At 39.8% G+C, this 22,904-nt stretch overlaps 1 protein-coding gene across 3 annotated transcripts in view; it reads right to left on the reverse strand.

Annotated features, from left to right (window-relative positions):
* The window catches only part of ABCB1 (ATP binding cassette subfamily B member 1), a 102,357-nt gene that overhangs the window by 39,371 nt on the left and 40,082 nt on the right, over nucleotides 1–22,904 (reverse strand). For 2 of the 3 annotated variants that reach the window (XM_067746120.1, XM_067746119.1), the window contains 7 exons: nucleotides 19,606–19,730; nucleotides 5,174–5,345; nucleotides 3,778–3,891; nucleotides 3,537–3,647; nucleotides 3,005–3,130; nucleotides 2,697–2,900; nucleotides 1,837–2,007 (listed from right to left, as the gene is read on the reverse strand). In XM_067746120.1, coding sequence (XP_067602221.1) covers nucleotides 1,837–2,007; nucleotides 2,697–2,900; nucleotides 3,005–3,130; nucleotides 3,537–3,647; nucleotides 3,778–3,891; nucleotides 5,174–5,345; nucleotides 19,606–19,730 — 1,023 coding nt within the window. Of the gene's footprint in view, nucleotides 1–1,836; nucleotides 2,008–2,696; nucleotides 2,901–3,004; nucleotides 3,131–3,536; nucleotides 3,648–3,777; nucleotides 3,892–5,173; nucleotides 5,346–10,547; nucleotides 10,567–19,605; nucleotides 19,731–22,904 lie in introns of those variants that run through there. The other variant, XM_067746121.1, reaches the window with a different exon arrangement.

A 22,904-nucleotide genomic window follows, 5' to 3' on the forward strand; every position in this document is an offset into this window, starting at 1 on the left:
AATACAACAATGCACAGGAAGCACTGTGATGTATACAGTAAATGCTTAATAAATGATTCTTATTCCTAGGGAGAAGCATCATGGAAAACTGAAGAGCTATGTAAATGTTTAAACGCCCAATCTCATTTTTATTTTCATATGGAACAGAGCCAGAGAACTAGAACTCGCCTGAGATTTCTTTAACCTTTGTAACTCCCAGTGCTTATAATGTTTGTTACTCTATATTTCTCTCCAGGAACTAGCAATAAAATTCTCAAAACAAGCTAACAAAAAAAAAGGTATCAGGATCAGTATGAAAAAGAGAAGTGAAAAACTCTGAGAAGAAAAAAAAAATACATGTCAGAAAAATACTCTCTAGGTGGTAGCAACTAGAAAGTAGAGAAGACAACGGATCAGCTCCATGGATGTTTTCAAAAGTCGGGGATGTGGTATTCCCCCCCAAAATGTGCATGCTAAAGAAAAGGTATTTTTAAATGCAACCTTTCTAAATTCATTTTATTTATAATTTAATACATAGTGCCATGGTAGAATTATAAAATACAGATGTGACATTATAGATAAGCACAGTGAAGGGGGAAAACGCAGCCACAATCCCATCTTTCTATTTTGGTTCACAGAAGTTTTAGTGACCTGCTTTTTCTTCTCTCAACAATCTATTACGCACTCTGACAGGATGTTTAGAGAAACAGCGTTGTTCTGTTATTACACAGAAGAGGAACTGAAGCAAATATGAGTTCATCTTTTTTTTTTTTTTTTTTTTTTGCGGTACGCGGGCCTCTCACTGCTGTGGCCTCTCCCGTTGCGGAGCGCAGGCTCAGCGGCCATGGCTCACAGGTCCAGCCACTCCGCGGCATGTGGGATCTTCCCGGACCGGGGCACGAACCTGCGTCCCCTTCATCGGCAGGCGGATTCTCAACCACTGCGCCACCAGGGAAGCCTGTGAGTTCATCTTTGAATTCTACTGGGACACTTCAACTTGGAGCACTTATGGGTTAAAAGGTTTCCCCGTTTCTTGTCCTCACAGAGTTGGCCTGGTTACCATCATACACCAGAGACCAAGCACAGTGCCTGGCACAGCACGAGCACTCAAGTCCAAACTGGTGAATGAGTCACACAGACTCGAGAACTGCTGGAAGGTCAAACTCTGTTGATGGTCAAGGACATTTCATGGCTCAGGTATGTTTCCAACATCGGCAGCTCTCCGGCACTTTCCTGAAGATAAGAGGTTTCTCATTTCCCACAGAGTCTTCAAGAGGCATCTAACATCTTGGAAACTGTAAACCTTCCTCTTGTTGACAACAACGAAAACTCACAAAACCTAAATAACAGGGTCATCGCTAAGGCTAATAAGTTTTCAAGATCACAATAAGAATCCACCTGCCAACACAGGGGACAAGGGTTCGAGCCCTGGTCCGGGAAGATCCCACATGCTGCAGAGTAACTAAGCCTGTGTGCCACAACTACTGAAACCCACGCACCTAGAGCCCGTGCTCTGCATCAGAAGCCACCGCAATGAGAAGCCCACGCACCACAACAAAGAGTAGCCCCCACTCGCTGCAACTAGAGAAAGCCCATGCACAGCAATAAAGACCCAATGTAGCCAAAAATAAAGGAAAAAAAAAATTTGCAAGTATCTTTCAATGAAAGCTTATTCATCGCTACCTAAAAAATACCAGAGAAATAGAGAGAAGTTAAACAAACAGATGCAAAGAGGCTTGATGGTTTTAATAGCTTTAAGAATCACTTTAGAAGAGATTTTTTTTTAAACATTAAGAATTAACAATGGAATGTTCTTGTGCTTATAAATCAGCTAGGTTTGAAATGAGGTTCACCCACCTTATCCAGGGCCACCTGAACCACTGCTTCGCTCTCAGTGTCCAGCGCTGAGGTGGCCTCATCCAGCAGCAGGATCTTGGGGTTGCGAACCAGAGCCCGAGCGATGGCGATTCTCTGCTTCTGTCCACCACTCAGCTGGGCCCCTCTCTCTCCAACCAGGGTGTCAAATTTCTACAACACAGAAACCACAGGAGGATTAAGCAACAGAATAAGCTATCTCAGCTCAGATTATAAGATGGCAAGCAGGGACTTCCCTGATGGCGCAATGGTTAAGAATCCACCTGCCAATGCAGGAGACCCGGGGTCGAGCCCTGGTCCGGGAAGATCCCACATGCCACAGAGCAACTAGCTCTGTGCGCCACAACTACTGAGTCTGCGCTCTACAGCCCGCAAGCCACAACTACTGAGGCCGCGTGCCACAACTACTGCAGCCCACGTGCCAAGAGCCTGTGCTCCACAACAAAGAGAAACCACCGTGATAAGAAGCCGCACACTGCAACAAAGAGTAGCCCCCGCTCGCCGCAGCTAGAGAAAGCCCGCGCACAGCAACGAAGACCCAACGCAGCCAAAAAATAAATAAATTTATTAAAAAAAAAAAAAAAGATGGCAAGCAATCCCATAAACAACCCAAGCCTCACAGGAAGTATGGTCCAGTTCCTTAAACTTAGTAATAACCAACCTTAATTAAAAAAAATATGTATGTCTACTACTAGTTGATGCTGCTAGAGTTTTAAAATCTGAAGTCATCTTGATTTCCCTTCTTAGGAGGTTCCTCCAGTTTACAGTCATTTCCTAACTTCCTATGCATCAGGCCAGCATTTTATAACCCTCTAGCATGACAAAGATCGAGAAGGACTTACATTAGGCAGTTTCATGATGAAGTCATAGGCGCTGGCTTCCTTCACAGCTTTCTCAATCTCATCCATGGTTACATTTTCACGGCCGTAGCGAATGTTCTCGGCTATGGTGGTAGCAAACAACACAGGTTCCTGACTCACCACACCGATAATTTCCCGCAGATACCTGACATTGATGGTCCTGATGTCCTGTCCATCAATACTGATCTGAAATAAAAAGTAGGTGTGATATTCACACACTGCAGACTTGTGACGTATAATCTGCAAAGGTAACTCAGTGCCGCAGCACCTAGTTCAGCAAGTCATCTCACCACGCCCTCCGTGGGGTCATAGAGCCTCTGTATCAGCTGGACTGTCGTGCTTTTCCCACAGCCGCTGTTTCCAACCAGTGCCACCGTCTGCCCGCTCTCTACCTTCAAGTTGAGGCCCTTCAAGATCTATCATGATGAATAAGAAATAAACTTAAAGGCAAAACACAGATTCTGAGACTATGAACTCAATTCAAAACTAGGTTTAAGGGCTTCCCTGGTGGCGCAGTGGTTGAGAGTCCGCCTGCCGATGCAGGGGACACGGGTTCGTGCCCCGGTCCGGGAAGATCCCACATGCCACGGAGCGGCTAGGCCCATGAGCCACGGCTGCTGGGCCTGCGTGTCCGGAGCCTTGCTCCGCAACGGGAGAGGCCACAACAGTGAGAGGCCCACGTACCGCAAAAAAAAAAAAAAAAACGAAAAAAAAAAACTAGGTTTAAACATACATTTTTTTTAAACAATCTCTAAAGGGAAGTATCAGACACGCTTCATCCAATACATTGTTGAATCACTGATTAATCATTTATCACTGTACCTTAACTTCGTTTCGAGATGGGTAATTGAAGTGAACATTTCTAAATTCCAGATTTCCCTTAATATTATCGGGTTTGCACCCGTTCTTCGAATAGCTGTCGATGCTTGGTTTCTAAACAGAATAAAATTTCAGAAGATGACTAGGTTACAATAACTACTTTTAGTGACATCTGTGGAGAGTTGAATAAAGTGATAAAGAAAATCAACTTTTTTAGACAGATAAAGGGCCAGCCCAGACTTACGTTATCAATGATCTTAAAGATTTCATAAGCTGCTCCTCTTGCATTTGCAAATGCCTCAATGCTTGGAGATGCCTGTCCAACACTAAAAGCCCCAATTAATACGGAAAAGAAGACCTGAGGAATGTGAAGGAAAAACATCAAGTTACTTAGTGTTTAGTACATTTTTTCATACTTCTTCTAACATCGCTAATTAAATTTTTAAATGGCAAAGGCAACATATCAATACTGGCTGTTAAAAATATTTTTAAAGTTGAAGTACTATACAGTTTAGAATGCTGAATTAGTCTTACTGGCTCAGTGAAACAATAAATTCTATATGACTAGAATATTTTTATATGTCTTCAATGGCCAAGAATTTTGGTTCAGGTCATCAGTAGGGTACAGTGGAAACAAACCCTATTATGAGAGTCAGAAGCCCAAAGTCTGAATCCTGGATTGAGCACTGACTGGCTTTATGTCTTCAGGTGATTCTCCTAGATCTCTGGGCTTCAATTTCTTTATTTGCAAAAACAGGCAAGATTCTATCTATTTTCCCTACCGGGCAACCTTAATGTTCTTGTATCAAGTGAAACGGTACATATGAAAGTATTTTGTGAAGTATAAAGCACACATTCTTTCTCAGATGGAGTCTCTCTGCCCTCCACCAGATTGTATACTCTTTGAGGTCTGATGAACCGTTTATTTTTGTTTGTTTTTCTTCATTTTGCCCAAATCCGTTTCTTATTGGTAGACTTGATACCGTTTTTCTTCAGGGGTTAAAGGGAACTAATGTCACTATTCACTTCTTTCTAAATCGCACAGTAGTTATATTACCCAACAACTTACATAGAAGGATTTTTTTTTTTTTTTTTTTTTTTTTTTTTGCTGTACGCGGGCCTCTCACTGCTGTGGCCTCTCCCGTTGCGGAGCACAGGCTCCGGACGCGCAGGCTCAGTGGCCATGGCTCACGGGCCTAGCCGCTCCGCGGCATGTGGGATCTTCCCGGACCGGGGCACGAACCTGTGTCCCCTGCATCGGCAGGCGGGCTCTCAACCACTGCGCCACCAGGGAAGCCCACACAGAAGGAATTTTGCTAAGTGATTCTCTACTCATGTTCTCAGTTAGTCCTTTACAACAATGCTAAAAATTATGGCATCTTATTCCTGCCATTTCCATTTTGCAGAAGAGGTAAGAGAGTCTTGAAAAGTCTAGGTGGCTGAAGCGAATCATACAGCTACTAAGTGGCAGAGCCGGAATTTGAACCAAGACGGCCTGATATCAAATCCCAGTCTCTTGCTCGCTATTCTTTGCATTATTTAATAATTCTTCGAAAATATATGCTCCAACACTCAAACCAACACTACGAAATTTCACTGCATGTTAATAGTGAGTCATCTCTTAATATAACATCACTTACAGTGAGTACTTGTCCAATAGAATAATCTTCTGACAGGACTAAGGAGGTCCCATACCAGAATGCCAGAGCGTATGATGCATAGATCAACAGGAAAGCAGCACCCATAGAAATGTTGGCTGTAATAGCTTTCTTTATTCCAATTCTTTTAGCTTCTTCCAAATTTTTGTTGTACCTGGGAGAAGTAACAAAAATTAGCACACATACCTATCAATCTTATGAAACGGGTCAATACAGCATGATGGTCATTGCGTACACAGGATGTGCCACGGCCTGGGGGAGGTGTTTCACATATATTTTCTCCTTTTGTCCACACACTGATCCCATGATGCTAGTATTATGTTAATCCCTTCTTGTAGAAGACAAAACTGAGGCCTTATGGAAATTAAGTAATTTGTCGAGGGATGTTCTAAAAAGCACCTTCTCTGACTTCGGCAATAGTGAAATAAATGAAGTAATACTTAGCGAACTTCCAGAACTTGCATCGTTTCATACATAAGACAAAACAGAAGCTATGAAAACACCTGCGTTTTCCCTTGAAAATCTGCATGTGTTTAAAATGTACTAATAAAATGAAGATAAAATGCTAGAAAGTGCTCAATATAGGTGAGTCCTTTAAACCTCTGAATATCAAGTCTGCTCCCCGCCCTGCTTCCCCCTGGGCCTGCTGGAAGAACCAAATGAGAAAATACATGTGTGAGAGCATTTTAAGAGCTCTGAATTGCCATCCAAGACTTTTTACATGTAAATAAACTGTCTAGTTTATCTTACTTCCACAGATGTTTATTTTAAAAATCACTGACCTGAAAAAATTATTTGGCTTAAAGTATATAATAGTCCATCACTATGTATCAGTGTCCCCTTCCTCGGCCTTTCTATACATTGCCTACTACCCATCCCCTCTGTCAATGCCTCCGACGTTGGTCCTGTCATGGCTACTCACTGCTGGAGGAAGGGGCTCTCCCTGGTGGCATGGGCCACCCAAGGCCTTCTGGCTGCCTCAAGGACGGAGCAAATCAAGATCTCAGTACTATAACCCTGTAATCTGTTCACAGCACAAAAATCTGCACTACATTAGCCAAACTTGGAGAACACCTGTTAATAATTCTTACAGCATATACAGGGAAATACACAAAAGAGGGCAAAAGCAAGGAAGCAAACAAAAACCAAAGCAATGTTAGAGTCCACTGACAGATATTTCTCTCTCTTTCTAATCACTTAACACTTACTCCCAAACGGCAATTCAAGTACTTTTTACACCCTGGGAAACTGGTTAATTTCTGATATTCAAGGTAAGTAAAGGAGATGGCCTCTGTAACTTTACCTTCATTTGAAAGGAACATGGCAGACTGCTTTCCTTAAGAAGAGAGATGTGGAGATAAGCAAATGGGGCCCTAATTTAAAGAAAAAGAAGGATCTTTGCAAATATAGAATCATGGTAAAATTATTAGAGAAATAGGACAGATTATAATTGAGCCTTAAATCTGTCCTTATCCTCTCAATCACAACTCCTTGCAGGAAGAGGAGCTCACAATTGTTGACATGGAAGAATTTATTTCCATACAGAGTATATATTTTGAGGTCTTTGATCCATAAACACATGACTATGTAAATATTATGCGGTATTATATTTATTTTTTGGAGCATCTCTCCCATTCGTTAGAATGTAGAAGCAGAGGTCAAGCCTTGCTCAGATATGAGCATGCATTCTTTCTTGCCTTCATGCCTTTTAAAAACTCCTTCACCAATAACCAGTTAACCAAAGGCATGGCCAAATGAAAATTACATGACTACTGCCTAAAGAGCAAATTTAAACAGAACTTCATGGTGATAAAATGGTAATATATTATTAGAGTTTCTCCCTCCAAAAATGTAAATCCCAAACTTGCCAGTTATAATCTTTGACCAACAAATTATTTGTGAGAAATGTATTTCAATGGTTGATATACATCCCTCCCACTTTATGAGGTGATTTGATGTGAAAGTATTACTAGGCATAAATTATACATGATGACATTTAAGTAACTTTAATGCTATGAGTCAAACCCTGTTATTTCCTTTATTTCAGTTCTTGCTTACCAAGACTAATGTAGAAATCATTTCACTGATATGCTGTGTGCCAAGTAGCCAGAGGAAACTTTTGCACAGGCAGAGGAAACAAGGAAGAAAATCATTTAGATGCCAGAAAAGATAAAGGAAGAAAAGAAGAGGATAAGGAAGCAGGAAAAACAAACAATACTACTTTTACATAGGCTTTGATACACATATAACACCAGATATTAAAATCATTAATTCATTATAACCTTTAGTATGAAAATGATAATGTAGGATTTCCTAAAAGGGGCAAAGTTACATAATAAAACAATGACATTTAGAAAAAAATATTCTTAAATAATATGAAAATATATATCAGTGACACAAATAGCCCCTTACGAGAGCAAGGAACAATTTTTGCTAAGCAAAGAGAAATCAATACTAACAGGTCAACATATGCAAGACACACACGAGAGAAAAATATAATTAAATGAAGGAGAATAAAACTATTGTATACTACTGAATTAAATTCACTCTAAATTCTGAGAGACTCTGAGAGATCCTACCATACCTGCTAATTTCAAGAGAAAATCAGACTAAAACCTTAATTACTTGTCTATGTGGAAGCAGAGAAGGGAAGAGCAAGAACTAGAAAGAAAACTGAAGAATTATATTTGGTCTAAGGATAATTTTAACAATTCTACTTCCGAATTAAATCCTCAATCTAGGAACTTATCACCCTTCTCCTGGACTACTTCAACAGTCTTCCAAGCAAATCTTTGACAGCTCTCATACATTCACCAGACCAATTACAGGCAGAGAAATGGTTTTAAAAAGTAATGTAGATTGTCACTCCCTTGTTTAAAACCCTCAACCGCTTCCCTGTGCCCTTAGAGTTAGATCCTAACTCCTCACCAGGGTCTGCAAGTCCCCTTGTTCCGGCCCCCACCCACCCTCAACAGCCTTTCTTCATCTCAATCTCCTCTCACTCAACTGAACTCCAGGCACACAAGTCTTAGGATATTTTCTAGAATATACCAAAGTCTTTGCCACCTCAGGAAATCTGGAAGACTCCTCTATCCCTACCCCTACTAGAGCAGGATTTTCCTCATCCCTCAAGTCCCAGCCTCCATGAAACCACCTCAAACATCCATCATACCTTCCTTATCATCGTTCAAGTAAATTTGCCCTCCTTACCCTCATGGGCACACTCTTTGATTGCTTCATAGAACATTTTAAAAATTCATGATTTAATTCATGTCTTTGATGATTTCTTTCTTATCTTCCTTACTACTTTCCTGCCTCCCTTCCTTCCCTTTTCTTCACCTTACTGTTTTGACTGGGGATAACACGAAGGCAAATATCCCCAGAGCCTAGCATAGTGCATGGGGTGTGTTAGATGCTGGATAAATTTGCTGAATGAATTGAACTTTCAAGAAATGGGCAAGATGGAAAGAACCTTAGGCCATCAGGTGGCAGTCCTGAGCCTACTCTTGATCTTCAGGCAAAACTAACTTCCAGGGCTTCCCTGGTGGCGCAGTGGTTGAGAGTCCGCCTGCCGATGCAGGGGACACGGGTTTGTGCCCCGGTCGGGGACGATCCCACATGCCACGGAGCAGCTGGGCCCATAAGCCATGGCTGCTGAGCCTGCACGTCCGGAGCCTGTGCTCAGCAACGGGAGAGGCCACAACAATGAGAGGCCCACGTACGGCAAAAAAAAAACAAAAAAAACTAACTAACTTCCAGTTCTCTAGAGGAGAATGATCTTTCAAAGATACATTCCAGTAACTAATATCTTCTGAAGAAATGATTCTACACCTGAAATGAATCTTTGAATATACCTGTGTAAGCCCATTTGCTTATTCTTATAATAAAAAGTTAATCAAAATCTTCTCTAAAACAACAAAAAAATTTGTACCTAATTTCTTAAAGCACTCCATTTAAAAAAACCTCAATTCTTTTAAAATTTCAGTGAACTAAAATGATCAGATTTATCTAAGTTCTGAATATTGGACTTGACTCCTGTTATGTCCTTTCCCTCCTTACCCAGGTTACATCACATACATCATTATTGTTTTTCATCGCTAATAATAATATCTTCTCAACTTATGTTCTTCAAATTTTGGATGCCATTAATTTAAAAAGTATTATAGGGACTTCCCTGCTGGCACAGTAGTTAAGAATCCACCTGCCAATGCAGGGGACGTGGGTTTGATCCCTGGTCTGGGAAGATCCCATATGCTGTGGAGCAACTAGGCCGAAGAGACACAACTACTGAATCTTGGGAGCCACAAATACTGAAGCCTGCGTGCCCTAGAGCCCACATGCTACAACTATTGAGTCCACGTTCTGCAACTACTGAAGCCTGCGTGGCTAGAGCCCATGCTCCCCAATGAGAAGCTATCATAATGAGAAGCCCGCGCACTGCAACAAAGAGTAACCCTCGCTCGCCACAACTAGAGAAAGCCAGTGCAAAGCAATGAAGACCCAATGCAGCCAAAAGAATAAAAATTAAAAATAAAAAGTATTATAATTTTGTTATTTTATGTAGCATTAAAAAGGAGTATAGGAGGTGGAGTCAAGATAGCATACTAAAAGGACGCAGAATTTGTGTCTCCTCACAAAAAGGGCACCTAACAGGCACCCCTGGGGGACCATGGACACCTAAGGGGATGGGAGGAACCCCCTGCGCCCGGGTAGGATGTGGGGAGTGGGGGGAGGGGGGAGGAGAACTGGAGGCAGGACAGGACCAGCACCACTGAGGGGCAGCTGGGGGAGGGGAACGGATCCAACGCCCAAAGGGGGAAATTGGGGGACCACTGGGAGGGCAGAGGATCAAAAGGGAGCGTGGCCAGGTTTCCCCTGCCACTTGGACCCCCAGGAACCTGCTGAGATCCGAGGCCTGATCCTCTGCCCACCGAGGCCCCCTCCAGCTGTGCAGGTCCTGAGGGAGTGGGAAGGAGGAAAGGAGGAGCAAAAATAAAGGCCAGACCTCTGGGACCAGCACCCCTGAGGGGCGGCTAGGGGAAGGGAGGAATTCCTACACCCAGCAGGACCCACCCACCATTAGGGGTCCAGCAGCAATGGGGGAGATCCGGGGCGAGACAGTGGGGGAGGGCCACGAAGTAACGTAAACGGGGCCAGCTCTTTCCCTTACCACTTAGGAACGGGGAAGCCTGTTGAGCTCCTGGGCCTAATACTCTGCCCTCGGAGCCTCCCTCCTGCCACGCAGAGCCCAAGCCCCGCCCCTACACCGCCACCCAGGGCCCTACCTCTACACTCCGAGACGCCCTCCCACAAGTTCGGCCTAAACCCCACCCACACACCCTCTCCAGGGCCTTACCTCCAAACTCCAGAACGCCACACTCCAGAAGCCCTCCTTGGGTGATGCCTCTCCCATTCCACCAGGTCCTAGGCAGACGCCCCGCCCCAAGCTTAAACACAGCCCCACCTAGGCCCTATCAAATGCTCAAACGTCATCCCCCAACCCGTCTAGGTCCCGCCCCACCCTAAACCCCACCCCTGCCTAAGTTCTACCCCGCCTAAACTCCGCCCCCATAGCCAAGGCTTTTTTTTTTTTTTTCTTACTGTGCCGTGAGCTTGCAGAATCTTGGTTCTCCGGCAGAAGATCGGGCCCGAGCTCCTGCGATGGGAGCTCCGACTCTAAAGCGCTGGACAACAGGGAACCTCAGAACCCAAGGAATATCAATTAGAGTAAGGCCTCCCAGAGGTCCTCAACTCAGCACCAAGACCCAGCTCTATCCAACTACCTGCAAACTCCAGTGCTGGATGACGCAGGCCAAACACCCAGTAAGACAGAATTACAGCACCACCCATCAAAAAAAAAAAATAATAATTAAACGACAAAAAAATGTTACAGACGAAGGAGCAAGGTAAAAACCTACAAGACCAAATAAATGAAGACAAAATAGGCACTCTATCTGAAAAAGAATTCAGAGTTATGATAGTAAAGATGATCCAAACTCTTGAAAACAGAATGGAGAAAATACAAGAAACATTTAACAAGGATCTAGAAGAACTAAAGAGCAAACAAACAGTGATAAACAACACAATTACTGAAATTAAAAATACTCTACAGGTAATCAATAACAGAATAACTGAGGCAGAAGAATATATAAGTGAGCTGGAAGATAAAATGGTGGAAATAACTGGCAGGGAGCAGAATAAAGAAAAAAAGAATTAAAAGATGAGGACAGTCTCAGAGACCTCTGGGACAACATTAAATGTACCAACATTCGAGTTATCAGGGTCCCAGAAGAAGAAGAGAAACAGAAAAGGTCTGAGAAACTATTTGAAGAAATTATAGTCAAAAACTTCCCTAACATGGGAAAGGAAATAGTCAGTCAAGTCCAGGAAGTGCAGGGTCCCATACAGGATAAACCCAAATTGAAACATGCCGAGACCCGTATAAATCAAACTATCAAAAATTAACTACAAAGAAAAAATATTAAAAGCAGCAAGAGAAAAGCAACAAATAACATACAAGGGAATCCCCATAAGGTTAACAGCTGATCTTTCAGCAGAAACTCTGCAAGCCAGAAGGGACTGGCAGGACATATTTAAAGTGATGAAAGGGAAAAACCTACAACGAAGATTACTACACCAGCAAGGATATCATTCAGATTCGACGAAGGAATTAAAACCTTTACAGACAAGCAAAAGCTAAGAGAATTCAGCACCACCAAACTAGCCTTACAGCAAATGCTATAGGAACTTCTCTAGGCCGGAAACACAAGAGAAGGAAAAGACCTACAATAACAAACCCAAAACAATTAAGAAAATGGTAATAGAAACATACATATTGACAACTACCTTAAATGTAAATAGATTAATGCTCCAACCAAAAAACACATAGACTGGCTGAATGGATACAAAAACAAGACCCACATATAAGCTGTCTACAAGAGACCCACTTCAAACCTAGGGACACATACAGACTGAATGTGAGGGGATGGAAAAAGATATTCCATGCGAATGGAAATCAAAAGAAAACTGTAGTAGCAATTCTCATATCAGACAAAGTAGACTTTAAAATAAAGACTACCACAAGAGACAAAGAAGGACACTACATAATGATCAAGGGATCAATCCAAGAAGAAGTTATAACAATTATAAATATTTATACACCCAACATAGGAGCACCTCAATACATAGGCAAATGCTAACAGCCATAAAAGAGGAAATCGACAGTAACACAATCATAGTAGGGGACTTTAACACCCCACTTTCACCAATGGACAGATCAACCAAAATGAAAATATATAAGGAAACACAAACTTTAACTGATACATTAAACAAGATGGACTTAATTGATATTTACAGGACATTCCATCCAAAAACAACAGAATACACTTTCTTTCAGTGCTCATGGAGCATTCTCCAGGATAGACCATATCTTGGATCACAAATCAAGCCTAGGTAAATTAAGAAAATTGAAATCATATCAAGTATCTTTTCCGACCACAACGCTATGAGACTAGATATCAATTACAGGAAAAAAACTGTAAAACAAAAAAATACAAACACATGAGGCTAAACAATACACCACTAAATAACCAAGAGATCACTGAAGAAATGGAAGAGGAAATTAAAAAATACCTAGAAAATGAAAACACAACGACCCAAAATCTATGAGATGCAGCAAAAGCAGTTATAAGAGGGAAGTTTATAGCAACACAATCCTACCTCAAGGAACAAGAAAAATCTCAAATAAACAACCTAACCTTACACCTAAATCAATTAGAGAAAGAAGAACAAAAAAACCCAAAGTTAGCAGAAGGAAAGAAATCATAAAGATCAGAGCAGAAATAAATGTAATAGAAATGAATGAAACAATAGCAAAGATCAATAAAACTAAAAACTGGTTCTTTGAGAAGATAAACAAAATTGATAAACCATTAGCCAGACTTATCAAGAAAAAAGGAAGAAGACTCAAGTCTATAGAATTAGAAATGAAAAAGGAGAAGTAACAACTGACACTGCAGAAATCAAAGGATCCTGAGAGATTACTACAAGCAATTATATGCCAATAAAATGGGCAACCTGGAAGAAATGGACAAATTCTTAGCAAAGCACAACCTTCCAAGACTGAACCAGGAAGAAATAGAAAATATAAGCAGACCAATCACAAGCACTGAAATTAAAACAGTGATTAAAAATCTTCCAACAAACAAAAGCCCAAGACCAAATGGCTTCACAGGTGAACTCTATCAAACATTTAGAGAAGTGCTAACACCTATCTTTCTCAAACTCTTCCAAAATATAGCAGACGGAGAAACACTCCCAAACTCATTCTACGAGACCACCATCACCCTGATACCAAAACCAGACAAAGATGTCACAAAAAAAGAAAACTACAGGCCAGTATCACTGCTGAACACAGATGCAAAAATCCTCAGCAAAATACTAGCAAACAGAATCCAACAGCACACTAAAAGGATCCTACACCATGATCAAGTGGGGTTTATCCCAGGAATGCAAGGATTCTTCAATATATGCAAATCAATCAATGTGATACACCATATTAACAAATTGAAGGATAAAAACCATATGATCATCTCAATAGATGCAGAGAAAGCTTTTGACAAAATTCAACACCCATTTATGATAAAAACCCTCCAGAGAGTAGGCATAGAGGGAACTTACCTCAACATAATAAAGGCCATATATGAAAAATGCACAGCCAACATCATTCTCAATGGTGAAAAACTGAAAGCATTTCCTCTAAGATCAGGAACAAGACAAGGTTGCCCACTCTCACCACTATTACTCAACATTGTTTTGGAAGTCCTAGCCACAGCAATCAGAGAAGAAAAAGAAATAAAAGGAATACAAATTGGAAAAGAAGAAGTAAAACTGTCACTGTTTGCAGAAGACATGATACTATACATAGAGAATCCTAAAGATGTTACCAGAAAACTACTAGAGCTAATCAATGAATTTGGTAAAGTAGCAGGATACAAAATTAATGCACAGAAATGTCTTGCATTCCTATACACTAATGATGAAAAATCTGAAAGAGAAATTAAGGAAACACTCCCATTTGCCATTGCAACAAAAAGAAAAAAATACCTAGGAATAAACCTACCTAAGGAGACAAAAGACCTGTATGCAGAAAACTGTAAGACACTGATGAAAGAAATTAAAGATGATACAGATAGATGGAGAGATATACTATGTTCTTGGATTGGAAGAATCAACATTGTGAAAATGACTATACTACCCAAAGCAATCTACAGATTCAATGCAATCCCTATCAAACTACCAATGGCATTTTTCACAGAACTAGAACAAAAAATTGCACAACGTGTATGGAAACACAAAAGACCAAATAGCCAAAACAATTTGAGAAAGAAAAACAGAGGTGGAGGAATCAGGCTCCCTGATTTCAGACTATACTACAAAGCTACAGTAATCAAGACAGTCTGGTACTGGCACAAAAACAGAAATATAGATCAATGGAACAGGATAGAAATCCCAGACATAAACCCATGCACATATGGTCAACTTATCTTTGATAAAGGAGGCAAGAATATAAAATGGAGAAAAGACAGCTTCTTCAATGAGTGGTGCTGGGAAAACTGGACAGCTACATGTAAAAGAATGAAATTAGAACACTCCCTAACACCATACACAAAAATAAACTCAAAATGGATTAAAGACCTAAATGTAAGGCCAGACACTATCAAACTCTTAGAGGAAAACATAGGCAGGACCCTCTATGACATAAATCACAGCAAGATCCTTTTTTACCCACCTCCTAGAGAAATGGAAATAAAAACAAAAATAAACAAATGGGACCTAATGAAACTTCAAAGCTGTTGTACAGCAAAGGAAACTATAAACAAGACGAAAAGACAACCCTCAGAATGGGAAAAAATATTTGCAAACGAAGCAACAGACAAAGGATTAATCTCCAAAATATACAAGCAGCTCATGCAGCTCAATATCAAAAAAACCCAATCCAAAAATGGGCAGAAGAACTAAATAGATATCTCTCCACAGAAGATATACAGATAGCAAACAAACACATGAAAGGATGCTCAACATCATTAATCATTAGAGAAATGCAAATGAAAACTACAATGAGGTATCACCTCACACCGGTCAGAATGGCCATCGTCAAAAAAATCTACAAACAATAAATGCTGGAGAGGGTGTGGAGAAAAGGGAACCCTCTTGCACTGTTGGTGGGCATGTAAATTGATACAGTAACTATGGAGAACAGTATGGAGGTTCCTTAAAAAACTAAAAAGAGAACTACCATAGGACCCAGCAATCCTACTACTGGGCATATACCATGAGAAAACCATAATTCAAAAAGAGTCATGTACCACAATGTTCACTGCAGCACTATTTACAATAGCCAGGACATGGAAGCAACCTAAGTATCCATCGACAGATGAATGGATAAAGAAGATGTGGCATATATATACAATGGAATATTACTCAGCCATAAAAAGAATCGAAATTGAGTCATTTGTAGTGAGGTGGATGGACCTAGAGTGTGCCATACAGAGTGAAGTAAGTCAGAAAGAGAAAAACAAATACTGCAGGCTAACACATATATATGGAATCTAAAGAAAAAAAATTGGTTCTGATGAACCTAGGGGCAGGACCGGAATAAAGACGTAGACATAGAGAATGGACTTGAGGACATGGGGGAGGGGGAAGGGTAAGCTGGGACAACGTAAAGAGTAGCACTGACAGATATGCACTACCAAATGTAAAATAGCTAGCTAGTGGGAAGCAGCTACAAAACACAGGGAGATCAGCTCAGTGCTTTGCGATCACCTGGAGGCGTGGGATAAGGAGGGTGGGAGGGAGATGCAAGAGAGAGGTGATACGGAGATATACATATGCATATAGCAGATTCACTTTGTTATACAGCAGAAACTAACACAACATTGTAAAGCAATTATACTCCTATAAAGATGTTTAAAAAGAAAAAAAGAAATCTCACACATTGAGAAGTAAATGAAAAAAAAAAGGAGTTTAATAGGGCACTCCATATACAGCTGGGACCCAAAAGTGGTTTCAGGTTAATAGTGCCCCCAGTGAACGGCAGAAGCAAACACAAATCCTTCCCGCAGAACTTGAGTTCTCAATCCAGTCCCATAGCAACTGTAAGATGGCTCTGACTGTAGGATTTATCTGAATTTCAGAGATGATGAATTGTGAGAGAAAAATGTGCATCTCAGAATTGATGAAATACTACATATTCTCTAATTGTTCACAGTAATGCCATTTTTTTTTCTGAATTGTCATCAGGTACCCGGAGACCTTAACATACACTGTTGGTCTGCAGACCTTACTATATACTGTTACTGGAATTCCTATGTAGACAATCATATCATCTGTACATAATGACAGTTTTGCTTTTTGTTTTCCAGCCCTTAGAGCTTTTCACTTTATTTTTATTTATTATTCTTACTCTTATTTTTTCCTTCATTTTATTATGTAATACCAGTACAACACTGAATAGAAATGATTCTAGCGGACATACTTGTTTCATTCATTATTTTAAAGAAATGCTTTTAACATTTTACCATTTAATACAAAGTTTCCTGTGGGTATCTGGTTTATCAGATTAAGAAAATTTTTGTCAAGAATCATATGCAATTAATGCTTTTTCTTCATCCATCAAAACAAAATGTTTCTTTCAATCTGCTAGTGTGGTTAATTAATAGATTTCCTAAGGTTAAATCATCTTTGCATTTATAGGATCAAGCCACCAGGTTCAGGATTTTTTTTAAATCTGATATTTTTCACATTGATTCATTTAGCTAATAATTTATCTAGATTTTCTGCATCTATGTTTTACGTGAAACTATATTACAATTTTCCTTTCTCATATACCTGCTGTCTGGTATGGTGTCAAAGTTATACTAGCCTCCTAAAATGAACTAACAACTTTCTATATATATTTTTCATTCTCAGAAGCAATCTGTGTAAGATGGGGTTATCTCTTGCTTGAAGTTTTGTTAAAATCTTGCCTGTAAAATTATCTGGACCTGGTGGTTTCTACTTGGTGTGTACGTATACGTAAAGGCAAGGGATGGAGATTTTAAACTGGATTCAATTCCTTTAATGATTATAGTTCTACTCAAGTTTTCTTCTTAAGAGAATTTTAACCTATATTTTTCTGGGATATTGTCTATTTCATCAGGATTTTACAATTTATTGGTATAAAACTAATTTTTAAAATACATTTTTTAAAATCTGTAGCAATTCTTTCCTTATTCATTTTTATTTTGTTCCTCATTAAACTCGCAAAGGGCTTCCCTGGTGGCACAGTGGTTAAGAATCTGCCTGCCAATGCAGGGGACACGGTTGAAGCCCTGGTCCGGGAAGATCCCACATGCTGCAGAGCAACTAAGCCCGTGTGCCACAACTACTGAGCCTGCATTCTAAAGCCCACGAGCCACAACTGCTGAGCCTGCGTGCCACAACTACTGAAGCCCTTGTGCTTAGAGCCTGTGTTCCACAACAAGAGAAGCCACTGCAATGAGAAGCCCTGGCACCACAATGAAGAAGGGTAGCCTCCACTCACTGCAACTAGAGAAAGCCCGCGTGCAGCAATGAAGACCCAACACAGCCAAAAATAAAATTAATTAATTTTTTAAAACTTGCAAAATACTACTTCATTGTTTAACTGTGTTTTCAAAGAGTTAGTTTATGGATTCTTGTCAACTCTGCTTTTTTATCTTTTTTTCTATTAAATTATTTTTATGCTCTTATCTTTATTATTTCCTTCTTGTACTTCCTTTTCTCTGTTGTTCTTTTTCTAAGTCCTTAATCTGGCTGTTTGGTTCATTAATTTTCAGCAATTTAAAAATTTCTTCTACCAAACACCCTAGTGATAGCACTGGACTTGGATTCATTTTTAACACGAAATCCTCAGTTTTAGGAAGAGATAGCTCCCTAGTCCACAGAGTATTATGAATTCAGACTCCAGCAGCGCCTGAAGGTGAGGCCTGAGACTTTGATTTCTATGGAGAGATGCTTTCCTCCAGCTCAAAAACTAGGCAGAAGCAGATAGGCCTTGTTTGTCTCCCTGTGCTGGTGGATGCATTCTTTTTCTGGTCCACCTTTCCACTAAGGAAAACTGGAAACAAATCCCAAGTTTAAAACCTCATTTTGGGGCTTCCCTGGTGGTGCAGTGGTTAAGAATCCACCTGCCAATACAGGGCACATGGGTTTGAGACCTGGTCCAGGAAGATCCCACATGCCGCGGAACAACTAAGCCCGTGCGACACAACTACTGAGCCTGCGCTCTAGAGCTCGTGAGCCACAACTACTGAAGCCCATGAGCCTACAGCCCATGCTCCACAACAAGAGAAGCCACCGCAGTGAAAAGCCCGCGGACTGCAAGGAAGAGTAGCCCCTGCTCGTTGCAACTAGAGAAAGCCTGTGCGAAGCAACAAACACCCAAAGCAGTCAAAACTAAATAAAAATCAAATAAATAAATTTATTAAAAAAAACTTCATTCCGTGTCTATTCAAACATTAACTATTCAGGAAGGGCTTTGCTGAATAATCTCTCTAAATAGTAAACACCCCCCTATGACTCTCATGGAGTATTTTATTTCCCCAAATAGTTATCTACCCCAACTGGTATGTTCGATATTTTGTTCATTTGTGGTTGTTTGTACCTGTCGCCTCCACCATCAAGAAAAGAGGGGCTTCATTTGATTGGATGTTTGCCAGGTAATTAAGCAAGACTTCACATTTTATTAGTCAGACATATTTTAAGGCAAAAGCAAAAACCTTAGCAAAATTTGAGATAGAGCACAGATATTACTTTCCTTTGAACTATGGTAGGTACATAGCCATCACAAATTATTCTCAGAGGATATCTTTGTGGGTATGAAATATATCATATGAACAAAGTGTACTCCAAACACATATGTACAGTTTAAAGAATATACAGTGAACACCCACGTAAGCACAATTGAGGTCACTGTGCACAACTGAGCAAACCATCAGACCCACAGATGCCCCCGGCCCTGTGTCCCTCTCTTATCACCAACTCATCTCCCCCAGAGGTAACCATTATTCTGACTTAATGACCCCATAGATCTAACACAAAATACTCATTCATTCTTAGAGAATCAAGAACTACTATGTTTCAGCCTTAAGGAATTATTTTATGTCACTGATGACCTAGAAGACTCTAGAAAATGCTTTGAATAAGCAGATATAAGAAGAGTACAATTAGAATTACAATTTTTCCAGAATATTAACTATGCTGTAACATATCCATGAAGCTACTTAAGGAAACATATATATCAGAGAGTAACAGTCATCACCGTCTACCGGAAGGGCATATAAGATGACAGAATTTAACATCTCTACCAACTTAAAAAAAGAGACTCACACCTTTCAAGTTCTTTCTTTTGTCCTCCAAATGCAATCACAGTTCTAATTGCTGCTAACACCTCTTCAGCTACTGCTCCAGCTTTTGCATATGCCAAGAGTTCTTTATCAGTAAATGAAGATAGTATCTGTTTAAAAACACAATTGCAGATAATTTAAAATTTAACAAGTTAATTGTATCTTTTGTAAAGAAAAAATAAATATATACACAAATGTTCCTTGTATGTTACTGTATATAAATCTTTTATTCATCTTTGGTCATCATGTCCTACTTTTTAGTGTACATATTATAAGCCACTTCAAATTCTTTTTGGACTGAGATGGTATAAAACAAATTAAATTAAAATTTTTATTTTCTCACTATACCCCATGGATCCTCATATAAATAAATAAATCTGGGACTTTAAATCTCAGAAGGAGGTGTATACTATTAACATAAACCAATATAGCAAAAGGGGCATTATATCAAGGAAATAGGGTGTGTACTCAACACAGCAATTGCTAATTGTACTCTAGCTCAGAAGTATCAATGTAGGAGGCCAGAAGAACGCAGGGGACCAAGTACTGAGTAGTGACAGGGCTTTAAGGAGGTTTCACATGCCGGGGAAGCAGAGCTCTCTTTGCTGATGTTTCTGAGCAATACATTAATCCACCAGGGAGGTCTCTGTTTTATGGATGCACTTCGATCCTTCTGTTTGGTCCCTGAGCATCTGTTCTGTGGAAGGAACAGTACTGGGTCCTTTGTACACACAGGATCTCATTGATTCTTCTCATTTGCACAGTGAAGTAGGTATTATTTTCCCCACTCTATACATGAGGAAATGGAGGGATGAAGAGGTCAAGTAATTTCCTAATATGTGAAATAGCCAGGATTCAAGGCTTCAAAGCATGAATTAACAGCCACTGGAGTGAATCTCTCTAATACCAGCCACTGACATGTGGACCCCTCTGGGATCCCAGAGGGCCCTGTGATAAAAACTGGATCAACTGGCATGGGCAAAGGACTAAGGTTAATATTTTAACCTGGAATACATGACTAGTCAACCACCTAACTAAATATTACACACAAGCAATTCAAATAAAATTCTGAGTAAACAGTATTACACTCTTTCAATTAATAATTTACAGCATTTGTGGACTCGTATGTGTACGTAGTAACAGTCTATTTCTTCATGTCGTAAAAAGCTCAAAATTATTTTGATTTTAATAGTGGATCTCTTCCTTTGCTGTGTGTGAAAGTAAAAGGAGCTATGATAGATGCAGGAATGGGTGGGTGAAGGCAAATGAACATTTATTAACTAGATTCCATGTGCAGATGTTGTGCTGTATGTACCTTCTTCTTTGGTACCCAAAACAACCACCCACTGATGCACTAGACCTCCCTGACCTCTCAAAGTGACCTGCCTAGGGCTGTCCCAGCACACTTGCCAGAATCACTCACAGCGCTGGGGCTGAGTCAGGGAGGTCATTGTCATTCCTGAACAAACAGGTCTGCATAATGCAAGAGGTGCATACAATATGCTTTGGCTATTTTTCTCTGCTCCTTTTGAAACCTCACCCCACAACTATCAACCACACCAGAAGCAGCTGACAACAGGAAGATTACTAGAAATATTTTTGAATTAGGAGCTGCAAAACATGCTATTTTAATTTATTGTTAAAGTATCAAGTACCATTCCAATTGATTCAATATACCTGGCTTCTCTACAACCTTCCATAACTATAAGCATATGATTAGGCAAGACTATGGTAGAATCTTCATTAAGTGTTTTGTTTTGTTCTTTGTTTTTTAAGATATCATGCCTGCTGAAAGAAAATAACCTCCAAAATATTCTGAGGGATATGGAAAGCCAACTTGCTGTTCCTCTAATATAAAATAATAGAATGGTGATACTTCACAATGACCCACATAAACTATATAAAATATCACTAACTCATCCCTTATTCCAAAGGCTGTTAATTTCTTAACAAGGCCTAATTGTATTAGTGCGAGACACATGAAATTGTTATTCCTGTAAGGTAAAATCTAATATCTGCCACTTTATATTGTTCAAACTAATATAGTCAGAAGCAATAGTTCTGACCACCACAGATGTGTGGACCTTCATCTTTGTCCCTTTTTTCCAATTCTCAGTGTAGGTTTTTGTTTTATTTTGTTTGAGATAATTTATACATGCTTTATTTTTTTTAAACTTGTTATTTTGAGATAATTGTAGACATAAAAGCAGTCATAAGAAACAATACAGTCAGAGCCCATATCCCCTTCATCTAGTGTTCCCGAAATAACACCTTCCAAACTTCAGAACAATATCACAGCCAGAAATTTAACATTTAACATCAATCCATCAACGTTATTCAGATTTACTAGTTTTACATGCACTCGTGTGTGTGTGTGTGTGTGTGTGTGTATGTGTGTGTGTTTAGTTCCAAGCAATGTTATCACCTATGTAGATTCGTATGACTACAGTCATGATACAGAACAATTCCATCACAAGGATCCCTCAGTGCTACTTTTCGTAGTCACAGCCACTTCCTTCCCTACTCCTCATTTCTCCCCTCCCCACCATCCCTAAGCCCTGAAAACTGCTAATTTGCTCTATCTACAATTTCATCATTTCAAGAATATTATATAAATGGAGTCATAAAGTATTTGACCTTTTGGGATTGGCTTTTTTCACCAAGTACAAATCTCTGGAGACTCATCCAGGTTGGTGTGTGTATATCAATACTTCTTTCCTTTTTATCACTGGACAGTACCCACAGTATGGACGCACCACAGTTGTTTAACCATTAACCTATTGAAGAATATCTGGGGTGGTTTCAGTTTGGGGCTATTACTAATAAAGCTGCTATGAACATTTGACTATAGATTTTTACATGATCATGATTTTCTTTTCTCTTAGATAAATGCCCAGTACAATTTGCTGGATTGTATGGTAACTGCATGTTTAGTTTTATAAGAAACTGCAAACTATTTTTCAGGTTGCTGTACCATTTTTCATTCCCACCAACAATCTATGAGTGATCCTGTTTCGCTGCATCTCAGCAGCATTTGGTGTTTCACTATTTTTTTAGTTTAGCCATTTTGGTAGATGTATAATGATATTTCACTGCAGTTTAATTTGCTTTTCACTGATGGCTAATGATGCTAAACAATCTTTCATGTGCTTAACTGCCACGTGTATATCCTCTCTGATGAATGTCTGTTCATGTCCTTTGCCCATTCTCTAATTGGTTTATTTGGTTTTTTTTTTAACTATCGAATTTTGAGCATTCTTTATATTTACATTATAGTCGACACT

The sequence above is a fragment of the Pseudorca crassidens genome, chromosome 8 (assembly GCF_039906515.1).
Source record: "Pseudorca crassidens isolate mPseCra1 chromosome 8, mPseCra1.hap1, whole genome shotgun sequence".
NCBI classification, from domain to species: Eukaryota; Metazoa; Chordata; class Mammalia; order Artiodactyla; family Delphinidae; genus Pseudorca; species Pseudorca crassidens.